The sequence below is a fragment of the Plecotus auritus genome (genome assembly GCF_963455305.1).
Source record: "Plecotus auritus genome assembly, chromosome: 2".
Classification (NCBI taxonomy): domain Eukaryota; kingdom Metazoa; phylum Chordata; class Mammalia; order Chiroptera; family Vespertilionidae; genus Plecotus; species Plecotus auritus.
The window spans coordinates 234357-252002 of record NC_137771.1 but is presented as its reverse complement, the minus strand read 5'-3'; the positions used below and the strand labels follow the sequence as shown (position 1 = coordinate 252002).

General features: G+C 65.6%; 2 protein-coding genes across 3 annotated transcripts; both read left to right on the top strand.

Annotated features, from left to right (window-relative positions):
• Nucleotides 1–499: 499 nt before the first annotated feature.
• Nucleotides 500–4544, top strand: TNFRSF4 (TNF receptor superfamily member 4). Of its 2 annotated transcripts, none has more exons than XM_080656092.1 (7): nt 500–1786; nt 1992–2114; nt 2456–2557; nt 2784–2850; nt 3222–3418; nt 3550–3675; nt 4225–4544. In XM_080656092.1, the coding sequence occupies exons 1-7, from the start codon at nt 1645–1647 to the stop codon at nt 4293–4295; spliced, it is 828 nt and encodes a 275-aa protein (XP_080512218.1). In that variant the 5' UTR covers nt 500–1644; the 3' UTR covers nt 4296–4544. The 2 variants fall into 2 exon arrangements, with proteins under 2 accessions (XP_080512218.1, XP_080512217.1); XM_080656091.1 differs by having other exon boundaries at nt 1542–1786; nt 3535–3675.
• A 6281-nt stretch (nt 4545–10825) lies between these two features.
• Nucleotides 10826–13730, top strand: TNFRSF18 (TNF receptor superfamily member 18). The gene is made up of 5 exons (XM_080655988.1): nt 10826–11038; nt 11800–11919; nt 12790–12877; nt 13012–13214; nt 13285–13730. The coding sequence occupies exons 1-5, from the start codon at nt 10882–10884 to the stop codon at nt 13404–13406; spliced, it is 690 nt and encodes a 229-aa protein (XP_080512114.1). The 5' UTR covers nt 10826–10881; the 3' UTR covers nt 13407–13730.
• Nucleotides 13731–17646: the final 3916 nt, after the last annotated feature.

Genomic DNA, 17646 nt, shown 5'->3' with positions numbered 1-17646 from the left:
GTGGGGCGGGGGAGAGCAGGTGTGAGCACCTGATCAGCTGGACCCCGGGCCGGAGGCTGGGCCTGCAGTGACGGGCCGCTGTCAGTGCCCACGGGTCACCTGTGAGCAGACGCCTCGCACGTGGGCCCGGCGTGGGGACCTCAGGTGAGAGACCCACACAGCTGGGGGGCAGGGCCCCACGCAGGTCCCTGGGAAGGAGAGGGTGCCGCCGCAGACCCCGAGGCACAGCAGCCTCAGAGGCTACGGTTTTCTTTATTTGGCAAGAAAAATGCTTTCACCGTCCCGGGAGATGGGGCACACGCACACACGCTCACCAGGCTGCCCTCTCCCTGGGGACCCTCTCCCTGCAGAGGCTCAGGAGGGCTGAGCCCGCGGCGCTCTGTCGTGGGGACTTTCCCGCAGGTGGGCCGGGAACTGCTTCTACCTGAGCTGCCGGCAGGAGGGACTTTCCGGGCCCTCGGTCCTGTGGGAGGCTTCTCTCTGGGAAACTTCTTAAATTAGCTGTCGAGTAGGTAAGCCTGGGCCCCGGCACGACTTAAAAGGCACAAAAACAACCAGCTGAGCCGCCCCAGCCGCCGGCGCCCAGCGATGCCAGACGTGCGTGCATGTGCGCACGTGTGCGTGGTGCGTGCACGTGTGCATGCATGTGTACATGTGTCTGTGCTCACTCCACCTTTACACACCTGGCGGCCACCCATCCTGGGGCTGCCTAGGCCCCGTCTGAGGCCACCGTGTGCTCCTGGGACCGTCGGCTGGACCATCCGTCGTCTGTTCGGTGGAGCTGGGGAGCAGCCACACGCTCCAGCATGTGGGCCAGCGACACACCACGCACACAGGGACACGGCCCACACATGCTCCCAGGCCCGTCACCCGGAGCGGGCGGACCTGCTCAGCGGCATGGCTGGGTCCGGCCGGCCGGCCCGGGAGCAGGGAGGGGGCCTGGGTGAAGATGCTTCTGCCTCGGCCCCGTCTGGGCTCCCACACCTGGTGTCAGCCAGGCTGGCGGCCACCTGCCATGTCTTCGCGTGGCCATCCCTCTCCTTGCAACAAGGCCAGTCGTGTGGGGTCAGGGCTCCCATGTGGACCTGGTGACACTAGCCCCTCACACCCGCGGGGCTCAGATGCGGCTGCACACAGGCACCTGCTCTCGTGGCTGCAGCCCACACGGCTGGCCACTGCCCGCCCCTGACCCAGGGCCCTGCCTCCTGACTGCCTCGGCTCCTCGTGTGCTCTGGGCGCCTTCTGTGAGGGTGAGGCCTGGCATGCTGGGCGCCCCCACGCCTCCTGAGGGTCTGCCCTGTGGTAGGGACAGTGTCCAGAGGAGCGAGTGTGAGGGCCCGAGATCTGTCCAGGCAGTGCGGCCGGTGGGGCAGTGGACAGCCAGGCACCAGCCACGGGCTCCACCTCCTGGCGGGACGGTGTGGGCGGGCTGGTGTGCGGGTGGGTGCAGACCAGACATCGGGGACCAGCCCGCCCCGGGGTCCTCACTCTGGCCAGGTCTGCACGGGGTGGGAGGGTCGAGCCTGAGGTCGTGGAGGGTGTCCTTAGTTCCTCTCCGCCCCCTCCCCGCCCCTCCCCCAGCCTTTATAGTCACATCCTGCAAGGAACACACACAGTCTCCTGCCCAGCTGCCGAGGCAGAGATATGTGTGTGGGCGCTCAGCGGCCCTGGGCTCCACCGTCCGCCCTCCTGCTCCTGGGGCTGGCGCTGGGCTCCGCCACCAAGCTCACCTGCACCGGGAACACCTACCCTCTGGGCACCAAGTGCTGCCATGACTGCCAGCCAGGTGAGCCGCCCTGCCGTGGGCGGGGGACGGGCGCCTGGAGGACGTGGGCCTGAGGAGAAGACGCACACGGGTGGGGTGTGGGCAGACGGCGGGAGGTGTGAGGGCTGTGGGTGTCGTGGGACCACGGACGCGGGGTGACGGGGTTGGGGACAGGCAGGGGTGGGACCTGGGACCAGGCCAGGCCTAGCGAGCCCACACCCCACAGGGTTCGGGATGGAGAGACGCTGCACCGAGGCCCAGGACACCGTGTGCCGGGCGTGCGCCCTCGGCTCCTACAACGAGGCCCCCAACTACGAGCCCTGCAGGCCCTGCACTCAGTGCAACGAGCGTGAGCCCCCCAAACCCCAGGCCGCAAACCCCAAACCCCAAACCCCAAACCACAGCGGGGCGCCCCGCCGGGGTCCCCTGGCATCCCCTCCTCCCCGGGGCGGAGACCGAGGGGCGGGGTGGGAACATGCTGGCATGTGGCGAGGGGGGTTCTGGAGGCTGGGCGAGGCTGGGCAAGGGTGGGCAGGGAGCCAGGCGGCCGCGGGCCTCTCGCGCCACGTGGCCAGGCCCGACGCAGCGTCCGGGGCAGAGGGAACGAGGAGCCGCTGGCCTCGAGGGAGCTGCGGGCCTGAGGGAGGGGCTCTGGGCGTGGCTGGTCCTGCAGCCCCCCTGTGCCCCCAGGAAGCGGGAGCGAAACCAAGCGGGCGTGCACCCCCACGAGCGACACTGTGTGCAGCTGCCGGCCTGGCACCCAGCCCCACGGCGGCTTCAAGCGAGGAGTCGGTGAGCCGGGCGGCGGGCCATGCCCCCACCACACGCTGCCACCCACTGCCGGCACTCCGACCGGCCCAGCGCCTTCCCCACAGGCCATGCCAAGATGGGGTGCGGGGTGGGGGCTCCGGGTCGGGGCCAGTGGGTGGGACGCAGGCAGGAAGGCTTCCAGGGCCGAGGGGGAGAGCCCAGCTGCACAGCCCGGCCGCCACCATGGCCGTCTCGGTCTTTGTTGCAGCCTGTGCCCCGTGCCCTCCCAGACACTTCTCCCCGGGCAGCAACGAGGCCTGCAGACCCTGGACCAAGTGAGCATCCCCCACGGGGGCCCATCGCCCTGCCCAGCCCTGGCCCAGCCTCGTCCTGGCCCACGGCCCCCCGCTGGGCTGTGTGGGGAGCAGGGAGACCAGCCCAGGACCCGGGGCTGGGGGAGGCCCTCTCGCCACGCTGGGAGCTGTACTGGGACTTGGTGGTGGGGCAGGGGTGGGTGAAGGGCTGGCAGGAGCCAGTGGGGAGCAGAGTGAGCGAGGGGATGTGGGGTGTGCAGGCCCTGGAGACCCTGAGGGTGGGGCCAGGCTGAGGGGTGGCAGGGACGCAGTCTCCACAGGCCCGGCCAGTCCCGGGCGTCGGTCCATCAAGAGGAGGGGGACTGGCTGGGCCTGACAACACCCGCCCTCAGCTGCAGCTTGGCGGGGAAGGACACCCTGCGGGCCGCCAGCAACAGCTCTGACGCCGTCTGCGAGGACAGGACACCCCCTGCCCCCCAGCCCTCGGAGACCCAGGGCCCCCCAACCCGGCCCTCTACCACCCAGCCCACCACCACCTGGACCCTGACCTCACAGCCGCCCACCAGCCCCCCCACAGAGCCCCCCAGGGGTAAGGGCGCCCAGCCTCACCCAGCAGGGTCCTAGCCCCGTGGGGCATGGGAGTAGGAGGGAGGGCAGGTGGGGGTGGGTGGGGCTGCCCTGGCCTCCGCGGTGACCTCACTACAGCGCTGCTCCCCACAGGCCCCGAGCTGGCCGCTGTCCTGGGGCTGGGGCTGGGCCTGGGCCTGCTGGCCCCCGTGGCTGCCGCCCTGGTCCTGCTCCTGCACTACAGGGCCTGGAGGCCGCCCGCCACCCCCAAGCTCCCCGGTGAGTGCTGCGCGGCCCAGCCGACCCCTGAAGGCCGAGGGGCTCACTTCCGGCCCCTCCCCTGCCTAGGAGGCCACGGCCTCTCACCTCTGCCATCTCCCCTCCCCAGGAGGCCACGGCCTCTCACCTCTGCCATCTCCCCTCCCCAGGAGGCCACGGCCTCTCACCTCCGCCCTCTCCCCTCCCCAGGAGGCCACGGCCTCTCACCTCCGCCCTCTCCCCTCCCCAGGAGGCCACGGCCTCTCACCTCCGCCCTCTCCCCTCCCCAGGAGGCCACGGCCTCTCACCTCTGCCCCCTCCCCTGCCCAGGAGGCCACGGCCTCTCACCTCTGCCCTCTCCCCTCCCCAGGAGGCCACGGCCTCTCACCTCCGCCCCCTCCCCTGCCCAGGAGGCCACGGCCTCTCACCTCTGCCATCTCCCCTCCCCAGGAGGCCACGGCCTCTCACCTCCACCCTCTCCCCTCCCCAGGAGGCCACGGCCTCTCACCTCTGCCCCCTCCCCTGCCCAGGAGGCCACGGCCTCTCACCTCCGCCCTCTCCCCTCCCCAGGAGGCCACAGCTTCCGTAAGCCCATTCAGGAGGAGCACTCGGACGCCCACTCCATGCTGGCCAAATTCTGAGCACATCTCTGGGGCGGCTGTGCCCTCCCAGGCCAGGGGGTGGGGTGTCCCCAGGCGCAGGCCGCCCCCCTTGGTACACGTCACCCCATCGCTGTCACCGCATCCCGTCACCCCTGTGTCCGGCTCCCAGCGCCTGTCCCTGCCCCGCACCATTCTCGGTGCTTCTGGGCCGGCACCTGGGCCTGCTATGTATGCCGTGCATACTCCCCACCCAGGTGGTAACCCCAATAAACGCTGCTGGCAGATGTGGGTCTGTCTGGGTGCCCATGGCTGGGACTGGCATTCCTGGGGGCTGGGACCTGGCCACCCTGGCTGGCGGCGGCTGAGGCCGGGCTGTGGGAGGGGCTCTGGTGAACCCTCAGGACCTGTAGGAGTCATGGAGGCCCAGGCAGAGGTCCTGGCAATCAGACAACGAGACCCTAAATGAGGGTGAGTCCCCAGGCCCCACACGAGGCCCGTGGCCCCAGTGCAAGGGCTGGGGCACGGGGAGCCCAGGCCAGTCCCAAAGGGGCACAGAGGCGGTCCCGTGCCCCAGCCCCTGCCCTTTCCTCCTCCTCCTGGCCCCGCAGACCCACGCCTGCGGCCCGAGTGTGTGGGGACCAGCACCCCTCCCACCCCGGCAGGCCCCCCAGGGACAAGCACCACCCAGGTCCTCGTGGCGGCCACACGGCCATCCTGCAGGAGGGAAACGGGGGTGTGTGAGTGAGTGAGTGAGTGTGTGTGTGTGGCGGAGGGGCCGGGAACGGGAGGTCCCGAAGGGAACCCAAGCCTCCACCGGCGGCAGGTGGACGGAGACGGTGTGGCACCTTCAGAGGCACCGCGGGCAGCGGGCACGGGCTACGCCTGCGCCCACACATGGTGGCCCCTCAGGCAGCATCCTGGGGGTGCAGGCGCCCCCCTCAGCGTCCCTCCTGCACGCACCGCCTCCGCTGCACTGAAGGCGGAACGTGACAGGAAGCCGGGATCCGCCGTGGAAACGCGGAAGGGAGCGAGACCACAAGCCCCAGCTGGGGGGTAGGGGGGGGGGCCCTCACCCGTCAGGAACACGGAGGAGCTGCCGAGAGGGCATCGGAAACAGACGTCCAGTACCTGGGGGGGACGTGGAGGCCGGTACCTGTGGGGAGCCCACGGGGTGCACTTGGCAAAGACCGGCTCAGGGACACCTGCTCCCCCCTCCCCCGCCCTGCTCCCCGTCCCTGCCAGTCCCACCAGCCAGGACTGCCATCTGCTGTGCGTCCTGCCTGAGGAGCCGCAGGGGGTGCAGCTGGGAGGCATCGCTCTGGTGTTGGCGGAGCCTCGGTGCCCCCCACCCCCGCCCGGGCCAGCTTTCTCCCCGAAGTTGCCCCCGAGGCCTCCGACCTTTCCCTTCTCAAACCCCTGGCTCCGCCCCTGGAACCTCCGGCTGCAAAGGGAAGGAGCCGTCATCCTCTCGTCAGCTCCCCGAGCGCCCAGAGCTAGAACCGGGGACAGTGGCCCCCAAGTGGGACCTGAAGGAGGGGCCAGACCTTGGGGTTCCTCCCCAAACCCACCCCAGCCCAGCCACTCCATGTTGGCCGCCTTCTCATTGCTCTACGCACCCTGGTCCATGCCTGGCTCTGCTGATCACCCCGACTTTCTCTTCTCTGGGGGCGGGGTGTTGAGCTATGTCCCCCCCTCAATCCCGGGGCCCATGGGCACCCCCGGGCGTGTCCCCACCGGGCCCCCAGCCCTTCTGTTACGACAGACTCCCCCGTGGGGCCCTCACGGCCGCCAACACGGCCACCTGTGAGCCGACGTGAAATGATACGAAAACAGGACTGACTGCTCATGAGCGAGTGGAACAGGGCCCCTGCCCCTCGTGGAAACCACAGGCCCGAGGCCTTCCCCGGCAGCGGGACAGGAAGGAAGCTGCGGGCACGGCCGTGTCTGGTGTCGTCCTGGCTTGAAGGGCGGTGCTCCCCGCCTGTCGTCACGCAACCGGCCTGTGGTTTCCGTGGTGCTGCAGGTGAGGGCAGCGCGGGCCCGCCCACCTCTCCGGTGGGCTTTTTCTTTCTCTGCAGATCTCTGCCCGGCCCAGCTGCCCTGCCCCTTCGCCGCCCCCCCCCCCCACCCCACGAGTCCATTCCAGAAGGTTCTAAGCGCCCCTGCTCCCAGAAAGCCCATTCCAGAAGGTTCTAACCGCCCCCCCACGAGCCCATTCCAGAAGGTTCTAAGCGCCCCTGCTCCCAGAAGTACCAAATGACACAGCCCAGCCCCTGGCCAAACAAGCACCCACCGCCGGGGACTTAGCGCAGGGCTTTGGGCCATGGCAGACAGGTGCTTCCAGAACCGGTGACGGGGGCACACAGACCCGGCCCCTCGTGCCTTTGGAATGGGCAGCCCTGGCCAGTGTGGCTCAGGGGATAGAGCGTCGGCCTGCAGACCAAAGGGTCCCGGGTTCAATTCCGGTCAAGGGCACACACCTCGGTTGTGGCTCCTCCCCGGCCCGGGCCCTGGTCAGGGCATGTGCAGGAGGCAACCAATCACATGGATGTTTCACTCTGTCTCTCCCTCTCTCTTCCACTCTCTAAAAATCATGGGAAAATGTCCTCGGGTGAATAGAATGAGCGGAGGCAGGGGGTCCGCTCGGCGCACCTTTACCTGGAGTTCCGTCCCGGCCCTCAGACCGCCCCCCCCACTAGAGCTGAACAGAGATGTCAGAGCTCCCCGGACCCCTGGCCTCCCCTTAGCCTCTGAGCCTCTGGCAGCTGGGACCACAGTCACCCTAGAGCAAGATACCAAACAAAGGCCCCCATGGGCCAGACAAACAAGGCTTTAGTGTAGGGGCTGCAAAAAAAACAGCTTCAATTTTCTTTTCTTTTTTTTAAAATATATTTTATTGATTTTTTACAGAGAGGAAGGGAGAGGGATAGAGTTAGAAACATCGATCAGCTGCCTCCTGCACATTCCCCAGTGGGGATGTGCCCGCAACCAAGGTACATGCCCTTGACTGGAATCGAACCTGGGACCCTTCAGTCCGCAGGCCGACGCTCCATCCACTGAGCCAAACCGGTCAGGGCGAAAGCTTTCAATTTTCATAGAAAAGTAGGTTTATTTCGGTAGAGACATGCTGGATACAAAGGGCTGAAATACGTGAGTCGTCGTTAACATAAAATAGAACATTTGAATAAAAATTAATATTTCTTCTTGACCATTAACTTACCAGACACTGAATAACTGCACAATAAGCGTCACGCAAATAAACCTATTTCTCTTGTTCTCCGAAAGCGAAGTGTTTCCTGTGCGCACACCGAACAAGTCAGTCCAAGACCAATGATGCGGCCATCGGCCACTGAACCATCCGCTGCTGGTGTCAGTGGAGAGAAATGGTGCGCCTGCACGTAAGGGAAATGAATGCAACACGATGATAGTAATCAGTCATTAGCGAATGTTGTAGTTCGTTATTAATAACTTAGAGGCCCTCGGCCTGGCCTGCAGGGATCGGGCCGAAACTGGCTCTCCGACATCCCCCGAGGGGTCCTGAATTGGGAGAGGGCGGTTCTCGGGTGACACACCCTGGACTCAGGCTCCCTCCTCTCTGGTTCCTGGTGCGTCACCCGAGAACCGCAGCTGCCAAGTCACTGCAGCCTGGCAGCTCCTGTGTTGAGCGTCTGCCCACTGGTGGTCAGTGTGTGTCATAGCTACCGGTCGGATGGTTGAATGGTCGGCCAGTGGCTTAGGCTTTTATATAGATGATGTATAACAGGATATTGTAAAAACTAAGTTACGAAATTTGTATTAAAACGTTCCTTCCATACCGTTATATTGGCTGGGCCACAGAAATATTCCTTGTGGGCTGCATGCGGCCTGCAGGCTGCGAGTTTGACACGCTTGCCCTAGAGACGCCTCTCTCAGGTGGGCTGGTGCATCCTGGGACTTGAGAACAAGAGCTGAGTCTATCATTTCCCTCAGAAAAGGAACCACTGCTCCATGCTGGTCTCAGAGGGGCTTGAACAAGGTCTCGTGGTACTCACCCAGGGCACATTCCTGAGACCCCACTGCCCCATCCCCAGCATTCCCAGCAGGCTTCACCTGCTCCCTGCACCTGGGCCTCAGCTGGAGGGCTGGGAAATAAGGCTGAGCAATCTAGGCGGGCTTCCCGGGGGAGGTGGGTCCCAGAACCCTTCAGTCCACTGGGGGAAACTGAGGCCAGCCCTCCACAGCCTCCAGGATGACCCGGTTTGTCTGAGCGAGCAGATCTGGGCCGGACCGCTCAGCAGTCCGAGCTGCAACCAGACAGGTGCCTCACGCTTCAGCCAGTGCCCTGGCCTCTCCTCCCCAGCCCTCCCCCCAGAATCCCGAGCGCTGAGAAGCTCCCGAGGTTGGGAGGGGTGAGCAGCTCCCTGGGGCCCTAAGCCATGGGCAGTGTCTGCAGCTACAGCCCACAAGGTGTGGGAGCATCCAAGCTGCCGGAACCCCACCAAGTGCCTGGTTGGCAAAGTGGGGGAGGAGGCTTCTCCTAATTCCCAGAAAGCCTGTGTGTGGGTGCTCATCCTGACCCACAGACGGGTTCCCAGGCCGCTGGGTGCTGAGCTCAGTGCTGAGGCCTGGTGGGTGTGGCCGTGTCCAGGGCAGGTGTGGGCTCTGGGGTCTGGGGGCTTCATGGACCAGGGACTTCACCCCACTCCCTCCGGGGAACCCAGGAGAGCTTTCAAAGCCCATGCCCATCCCCGCCCAGTGGCTCAGTGGTTGAGCGTCGACCTATGACCCAGGAGGTCACGGTTCAATTCCCAGTCAGGGCACATGCCTGGGTTGCGGGCTTGATCCCCAGTGTGGGGTGTGCAGGAGGCAGCTGATCCATGATTCTCTCTCATCGTTGATGTTTCTCTCTCCCTCTCCCTCTCCCTCTCTGAAATCAATAATATATATCTATAATAATAAAAGAGTAATATGCAAATTGACCCAACGGCCGAACAGCAGAATGACCTTCCGGACGACCTTCTGGACGAAGCTGGGGCTGCAAGGGCCTACTTTTGCACAAACTTTGTGCATCGGGTCTCTAGTATATATATAAAGCCCATGCCCATCCCTCTCCCCAGGAAGCGTGAGGTGGGAGGGGGTTCAGCCAGGAGCCAAGGGGTGCAGCAAGGGAACAGTCCTGGGCAAGTTCCATCTTCATGGGGGTCCCCTCTTGAGCCCACCTCTGGGCACTGCCCACCCTCCATGACTCAGAGCTCCATCTGTCACCTACATCCGGAGCCCACCCTGCTCACACTCATCGCTCCAGGCCTGGTGGCCACAGGTTTTGCATAGATAACATTTCAGACCTCTACTCTGCCCACACCCAGCCGGGGATGTCTGGATAGCAGTTCTGGGCCAAAGGGCACAAACAGGAACCCCTGCGAAGGTCACCCCAACACGTGCCTCAAGCTTCAATCAATGGACTCCAAGTGATCAGGTGCTGGTCTCCACTACATTTTTAAAAAAATATATTGTTATTGATTTCAGAGAGGAAGTGAGAGGGAGAGAAAAATAGAAACATCAACAATGAGAGAGAATCACTGATCGGCTGCCTCCTGCACACCACCCACTGGGGATTGAGCCCGCAACCCAGGCATGTGCCCTTGACCGGAATTGAACCCTTTGGTCCGCAGACGGACGCTCTATCCATGGAGCCAAACCAGCTAGGGCTCCACTACATTTTTTTTTTTTAATTTTAATTTTTCTCTTAAAAAAAAAATACTTTTATTGATTTCAGGGAGGGGAAGGGAGAGAAAGATAGAAACATCAATGATGAGAGAAGAGCAGCAATCAGCTGCCTCCTGCACGCCCCCCCCCCACAGGGGATCAAGCCTGCAATCTGGGCATGTGCCCTGTCTGAACAGTGACCTCCTACGTCATAGGTCAGGGGTCAACCACTGAGCCATGCCAGCTGGGCTCTACTAAATATTTCAGAAATAGACTCTGTGCCCCGGCCGGTGCGGCTCAGTGAATAGAGCGTGGGCCTGCAGAACGGAGCGTCTTGGGTTCGATTCCGGTCAAGGGCATGTACCTTGGTTGCAGGCTCCTCCCTGCCCCACCCTGGTCAGGGCTCGTGCAGGAGGCACCAAATCGATGTGTTTCTCTAACATTGATGTTTCTCTCTTTCCCTCTCTCTCTCTCTAAAAAAGAAAAAAATATATAGACTTTGTTTTTCAGAGCAGTTTCAGGTTCACAGCAAAACTGAGGGGCAGGGACAGATCTGCCCCCACCCACGCACAGCCTGCCCACTACCGCCATGCCCCCAGGGGGGCTCGTCCCTGTCGGGAGCCTGCACCCACGCGTCCTCATGACCAGGGTCCCGGCTGCGTCGGGGTCACTGGGTGCAGCGCATTCCGTTTGCACAGACGTGTAGTCACATGTGTTGACCACGATTATCACCGGGGTCACTGCCCGGTCCGCGCTGCGCCGCCCCTGGAATTGAGTCGCGTTGGGGCTCCTGGTTTCTCCATCCACTTGCGGGGGGAGCGGGGGGCGGGTGGTGGTGGTGGAGGGGGCGGCCTGCGGGCGGCGGGGCGGGGCCTGGGCGTGTCCAGTGGGGGCGTGACAGCGTCTCAAAGCCCGCGGCTCGCTCGGGGTGCTGGGGGACATGGGCGCGAGGGGCGCGCGGGCCGCCCTGTGGGGCGTCGCGCTGCTCTGCGCGCTGGGCCTGGGCCAGAGCTCCCCCGGGGACCCGAGCTGCGGGCCCGGCCGCCTCCTGCGTGGGGCCGGGAGGGACGCGCGCTGCTGCGGCTCCTGCGCCTCAGGTAAGGCGGAGATGGGGGAGGGGCAGGGGGAGGTCGCGGGGGGCGGGAGGGGGGCTGCCGGCTCCAGGCGCAGAGGCGCGGCGCGCCCTCCGCTGCGCAGACCGGGCGAGGCGGGCGCTGGGCAGCCTTCCCGGGTCGGGAGCATGGGCCCCAGAAGTGAAAGTGCGCCCCGCTCCCGCCAGTAGCTGAGGCTGGGCCCGGGCCGGGGCCGGGGCGAGGGTCCCGATTCCTGGGGTCCCGATTCCTACCGAGTGGGCAGTGGGTCCTTGGTCGTCACCCAGGACGCTTCCTGTCCACTTTGGGGTCGCGGCCGCTCTTTCTGCCTCGCCCCCTGACTCGGACCTATGGCTCTGGGCTGTGGGGGAGGGGAGGTGGCCCGTGCCTGCCTGGGGTCAAATATCAAAGGGAAAGCGCCACCCTGAGGGGTCCTGGCCGGGAGCGGGACAGCCGCTGGGGCAGTGCAGGGGGCTCCCCCGTGTCCAGCAGGGACAGCTCCTGGCTGCGCTGGGTGAGCAGTTTCAGGGTGGGAGGGGGGTGGAGGGGGCAAACAGCCAGGCCTCCTAGGAGGAGGGTGGGTGTCCAGGAGGGAAGGGACCCACCTGGACTGAGCAAGGGTCCCAGGTGCCCTCTGCCTCCTGGTGGTGTCTGAGGGTGGGGGCTGCCCTGCCCTGAGCCCCCTGACCCTGGAGGGCCGGGGAAGTGGGGAGCCCTGCGGAGGGGGGCTCGGCCCCGCTGCTGAGAGGGCTGCCTTCTCCTGCCAGCCGAGGCCTGTCCGGAGGGGCCCTGCACGTGCATCCAGTCCGAGTTCCACTGTGCAGACCCCGAGTGCCAGACCTGCACGCACCACCCCTGCCCGCCCGGCCAGGGCGTGAAGGCCTACGGTAAGTCCCCGTAAGTCCCCGCTGCTCCAGCCCAGCCCGTGGGCACTCGAGTGGCGAGAGAAGGAAGCTCACCCATTGGGGGCACATGGGCATGTCCTCAGGTGGTGGCGCCAGCGTCCTGTGTGGCTTAGTGTCACGGCCCCCAGTCAGTGCACTTTGGGGAGTCCTTCCCCCTCCCAGCCTGGGTCCCTCCATCCAGAACCAGGTGGGTCCGAGGAACGGGGGGGGGGGGGGGGGAAGGGGCTCTAGTGGGTGTCCAGGGGCTGTTGGTCCTCAGGCCTGGCTTTGATCACATGCAGGGCCTGCACCCTCCCTGACCATCTGCATGGGGACAGGCCTGCCCCCGAGCCCCATCTGGGGGTCAGCCCCTTTTTGGGAAGGAATAGCTCAAATCCTATTGGGGCCAGTTTACCTGATGGGAGGGGCTGGGGAGGTGCAGACTGAGGGGAACCCTGCCTGGTTGGACAGTGGCAGGGTCTGGGTCACCTGGGGCGCCAGCCTCAGCCCCTCCCCTCCTGCCCTCCTGCCTTCTGGCCACTTAACCAAGCAGAAGGCCTGCCTGGCCTGGCTTTGGCCTGACCTCTGCTTCCCCCACTTCCGGCCCCACCTCACACTGCTCTACTCCTCCTCATGTCCCCCCAGGGATCCTCCACGCAGCCCCCCAACAGTCCCCCCACGGCCTCTGGGTCCCCCCAAGACTGCCTCCCCGACAGATGCCCCCCTAAACTGAGCACACACTGGCCCTGCTTCTCTAGGCCCTGGTCCCGTGGACATTGGAGCCCTCTGTCTGGGGGATGCGTGTGGGGGTCCACACCCCCGGCAGCCCCGCGGCCCGTCCACCTGTCTTTCTGTCCATGTGTCTGTCTCCAGGGAATTTCACGTTCGGCTTCAAGTGTGTCGACTGTGCCGCAGGGACCTTCTCCGGGGGCCGCGAGGGCCGCTGCACACCGTGGGCCGAGTGAGTCCTGGCAGGTCTTCCGGGAGGTCCCGGGGGGCAGGGGGGCCCTCCTGTCCCTCCCGGCCCAGTGACCCCGTGAGGAGGGGCTGCCGGGCAGCTGAGGGCTGACGAGAGCTCTGTGTCCGTGTGTCCAGCTGCTCCCAGTCTGGGCTTCGCACCATGTTCCCTGGAAACAAGACGCACAACGCGGTGTGCAGTCCGGTGCTGCCGCCGCCTGCCGACCCGCGCTGCCCGCTGACCGCCCTCCTGGCCGTGGCCGCCTGCGTCCTGGTCCTGGTGGTGGCCCAGCTCGGCCTGCACCTCTGGCAGCTGAGGAGGCAGCGCGTGTGGTCCCCAGGTCAGTCACGCCCTGGGGCAGAGGGCGGGCCCCCGCCTGCCCGCTGACCACTGACCGCAGCCCTCCGCAGAGACCCAGCTGCTCCTGGAGGCACCGCCCCAGCCGCCCGAGGACGCCTGCAGCTGCCAGTTCCCGGAGGAGGAGAGGGGGGAGCCGCTGTCGGAGGACAAGGACCAGCTGGGGCACCCGTGAGTGAGGCTGGCCGTGGACCTTGAGCCAGGCCTCCCAGGAACTCGCCGGGGCTGACCCTGGGGAGCACGGGCTCTGGGCCCTGCTGAGGGGCCCTCTCTGGCCCGGCCCTGCTCCCCTCGACGGCGGAAGTGGGTGGGGACGGCGACAGTGTGGCGAGTCCCCAGGCTGTGCAAGAAGAGGCAGCAGCCGTGAGTGGACTGTGGGGGACACAGACAGGGCTGTGGCTGCCTCCCTCCCTGCCGGCCCTGCTGGGGTGGGGGCTGTGGACCCCTCATTCCCTGGACTGGAGGCTGCACGCGGCGTTCAATAAACACTTGTCCAGGGACCTGAGTGGACATGTGCTGGGGGGACACAGGGACAGGGCCCCGAGGCATGGGCTCCGTGGCCTCCCCTGCCGGTGCCCACAGCCCCTGACAGATGGGGTGGGGTTAGGGTTAGGGGGCAGAGGTCAGGCCGTTCCAGAGCAGGAACCCCAGGCTAGGCGGGCTTCCTGGAAGAGGGGGCCTTGGCCAGGCAGCTGTCCTCCATGCTCTGCTGCCCTGTCCAGGCCCCTCCGTGGGCAGCATGCCTGGCACATGCTAGGAGGCTGGTCCTGGGCCCGTGTCCGATCTCAGGGCCACCACTGCTCGGGCTCCGGGTTCTGCTGGCTGGGGGGTGCCTACTCTTGAGCCCAAAGTCTAGGGCGAGGTCATTTTTTACCTCAGCGCTTCCTGGGGGCAGCAGGTAGTCAGAGCGGCCTATTTTGGGCCCAGCCCTCTCTCCACCAGCTCACAGGACCCCTCTCCCTCAGAGCCTGGTTCTGGGGTTCCCCCCAGCAGAGGCGAGCAGCCCCTCCCTGCCTTGCGGCAGGTCTGATAAGGCTCCTTGGCACGGTCCAGGGGTCCAGGGTGTGGCGGGCCGGCCAGTGGAGACGTGTCAGGAGCCGTGCCCTCCAGGTGTCAGCATTCCTGGCCACCTGCCTGCACCCCACATGCCCAGGCCCCCGCCCTCCCCTCCCGTCCCGTCCCGATGGGCAGTAGGCCAAGTGGGTACAGCTCAGAGCAGTAGGTGGAGGGGAGAGGGGCTCTGGGTGTGGGCCCCACCCCCGCATCGCGCCCCCCTCACCCGGCACAGCACAGCTCATTTTCACCCCAGAAAGGGGGGTGGGGACAACCTTGCCGCTTCCTCGCTCAGGAAGTACTGTTCCCTGGAGCCCAGGTTCCTGGTGAGTGTCCAGGTGAATTAACGAAGGAATGAAAAGACGCGGGTGGGCTGGCTGGACATCAGGGAGGTGGGGGTGGTCAGTCTGGGAGAGCCCGCCGCACTCAACCCTGCGCCTGTCTCCTGGCCAGGCCTCCCGACCTGACCAGCCAACACCTCCCACCCCCTCGGGAAGCCAGCTCTCCGTGGGGCTTGACCAGGATTGGCGGGGTCCCTGGTCACTTGACTGCTCCATCCCCGGACTGGCTGCCCGGGACCCTCCCCCGGCGCATGCTGCCCCCGGGAAAGTAGTACCTCTGGGCTCAGCCTCCTGGGAGGGGCCGGGAGTCGTCGGAGGATCTTCCCGCGAAACCACCTCGGCCTGCCCACGCCCAGGCCCCAAGGGCTAACAGTGGGCAGGCGGCAGGGCTGACTCAGCGCGGAAACTCCTCCTGGGCCGCCCGTGTGTGTGGGAACACCGCCCGACGTCAGCGTGGGGGCCGCGGGGGTTCACGCAGAGCCTGGGGGATTCCAGGGCCGCCAAGGCCAAGGCAGGATGTGGGCGGTGAGTGGGGCTGGGGTCTGGGTGAGAGGGGTGTCGCCCCAGGAAGCTCATGTTCCCTCCACACGCCCCTCCCCCAGCACAGATGCCCCTTACACCGCGGTCACCCCACCTCCGTCTGTCCCCTCCTGCTCTCACGCCCCCCCCGCCCCCCCCCCCCGCAAGCGTATGTCCCTGCTCAGGTATTTCTGAGCCCTGAGGACCCCATAATTTGCAAGCTCAGCCTGGCTCAGCCGTGAAAAGGGCCTGGGGCTGGGGCTGAGGCTCTGGGTGTTCGAAGGCAGCCAGGCGTTGGGTAGGAGAGGCCTGAGCCGCTCCAAGTTCTGAGGCCGGAAATGTGCCCAGGGCAGGGGCTTAGGAGACTCAGGGTGCTGGTTCCCTTCCCTCAGCCCAGCCTCCTACACGGGGGTGGGGTGGGGGGGTGCCCACCTGCAGAGCTGGTCACCTGGCCTGACCCCCGAGGCTGCCAAGCCCAGGAGAGACCCCAGGGGAGGCTGCCACCCTGGGAACCTTGCCCGCAGGAGCAGCCTCAGGTGTTCCGGAAAACCACAGCCCCTCCCTCCCTGTTGGAGTTCAGTCTCCAAACCACAGCCCCTCCCCGTTGGAGTTCAGTCTCCGATAAGGAACTCCAGACCACTGTTCTCAGAAGTGCTTCCGGCCACAGCGGCTCCCTCCCAGCACCTGCCTCACCCGCTGGAGAAGGCCCTGCGCTTCCCGTAACGGAGGCCCCGACTGGCCATGTGGGCGGCCCAGGCCCCGAACCCTCGGTGGGGGGCGGGGCGCAGGTCCGTCCTAGACAGGACTGGATGCAGCCCCTCCCAGCCCCAGCCCTGGGCGGGCAGGGGGCTGTCTGCAGCCGGACAACCAGGGGTTCCAGGCCGCCTGTCACTCCCCGAGTCCATTCAGAAGAGACAGGGCTGAGTCCTATAAAAGCGTTTATTCCGATCCTGCAGGCAGCTTGGGAGCCCAGCGGGTTACCCACAAAAATCTGCTCTGTAGCCCCCACAAGGCAGCTGCTTAGTTAGGGTAGGACAAGGATTACATGGGGGAGTAGGAATCGGGGGGGTGGGAAGTAGGAATTACAGGGGGGAAGTAGGCTATGTGGGGGGGGGATCTATTGTTTGGGGGAGAAGCTGGCTCATCTCTCCATGGTAATAGGCGGGTCTTGAATGAGAATGAACTGCATTCCAGGTTGGCTCCCAGGTTTGGGGGGGGGGGGGCGGGGGGCGTACAATTCCCAGCCGGGTTAGAATGTGCTTTCTTTCACCAGAACAAGGCAGTCGCGGTTAACAGCGCAGGAGTAATATTTCCCATAACCACAGCTAGTCCCCAGTACTCTATTTTTGCTCCTAACATGGCCCCATCCCTGGCTGCCCCCAGGGGCTGTGAGTGGGCCCACAAGGTCAGGCCTGGCCACTCAGGATCCTTGACCAGGACCACGCCCCCACCTGGGTGTCCTGAGCACTGGGGGGAGCACACCGCCCCCCAGGCCGGCCCGAGTTCTCTTTTTTCTTAATGTATACATATATTTTATTGCCTGGGTTTCGGGCTCCCTCTCCAGTGTGAGAGGGAGAGGGAGGGAAACATTGATGACCAGAGAGAATCATTGATCAGCTGCCTCCGGCATTTCCAGGTGATCCTTATCTGCCCCCTACTGGGGATCGAGCCCACAAGCCGGCATGTGCCCTGACTGGGAATCGAACCTGGGGTTTGGACTGGACCTCCTGGTTCATAGGTCCACGTTCAACCACTGAGCCACGCCGGCTGGGCCCATGGCTGTGAACCGCCCCACTCAGTGGCTCTGCCTGGGTGGGGCGGGGAGGCCCACACCTCCACCCCCCACGCCTCATCTTCCCAGGAAGTGTCAGGGGTGGAGGTGCTTCCTGGAGACTGGGACCCAGGCCAGGGCTGCGGCATCTGCTTCTCAGACACACACTCCAGGGCCGAGGGGCGGGCGGGGTGGGGGGGGGCGTGGAGTCCAGGGGGTCCCCTGGCTCTGTCTGGCTGAAACAAACCCAAGGTTGCTAGAGCCGGCCCGCTCTGCCAGGGGCTGAGGGATGCCCAGCGGGTGCCAGGGTGATGGGCAGGCCTCAAGAGGGAGGCTACAGGGTTGGTGGGGCCCCTGGGTGGTGCCTGGGTCGAAGCTGAGGGCAGCTTGACCCCCACAAACTTCTGCAGATGGGAGGCGTTGCTTTGAGTTCCCCGACCACCAGCAGGGCCCCTGGAGGGGCCAGGGAGATGGAGGAGGAGGAGAGGGAGAGAGTGGGGTGTGCCCAGGGGCATGGGGGTGTGAGGGTGAGGGAGGAGAGCGGGGTGGACAGACAGCGTTTATGCTGGACCACACACTGGGCGGTGCAGTGCTGGGCAGCCCTGTCCTGGGCACTAGGGTGCCACGCCCCCCTGCAGGGTCCTGGCCACCTCTGCTGCGCTTGCCGCCCGCGTGCTGTTTGAATATTGGGAGGGCACCTCCTGTCTGCAGATGCCCAGGTGCCCACGGCC

Excerpts from the sequence above, each read along its gene's own strand:
- TNFRSF18 (XM_080655988.1), top strand. The coding sequence starts at position 10,882 with ATGGGCGCGAGGGGCGCGCGGGCCGCCCTGTGGGGCGTCGCGCTGCTC. Across the intron at positions 12,878-13,011 it reads CGCTGCACACCGTGGGCCGA|CTGCTCCCAGTCTGGGCTTC; the intron begins GTGAGTCCTGGC and ends CCGTGTGTCCAG. Across the intron at positions 13,215-13,284 it reads GCAGCGCGTGTGGTCCCCAG|AGACCCAGCTGCTCCTGGAG; the intron begins GTCAGTCACGCC and ends AGCCCTCCGCAG.
- TNFRSF4 (XM_080656091.1), top strand. The coding sequence starts at position 1,645 with ATGTGTGTGGGCGCTCAGCGGCCCTGGGCTCCACCGTCCGCCCTCCTG. Across the intron at positions 1,787-1,991 it reads CTGCCATGACTGCCAGCCAG|GGTTCGGGATGGAGAGACGC; the intron begins GTGAGCCGCCCT and ends CACACCCCACAG. Across the intron at positions 2,851-3,221 it reads GCCTGCAGACCCTGGACCAA|CTGCAGCTTGGCGGGGAAGG; the intron begins GTGAGCATCCCC and ends ACCCGCCCTCAG.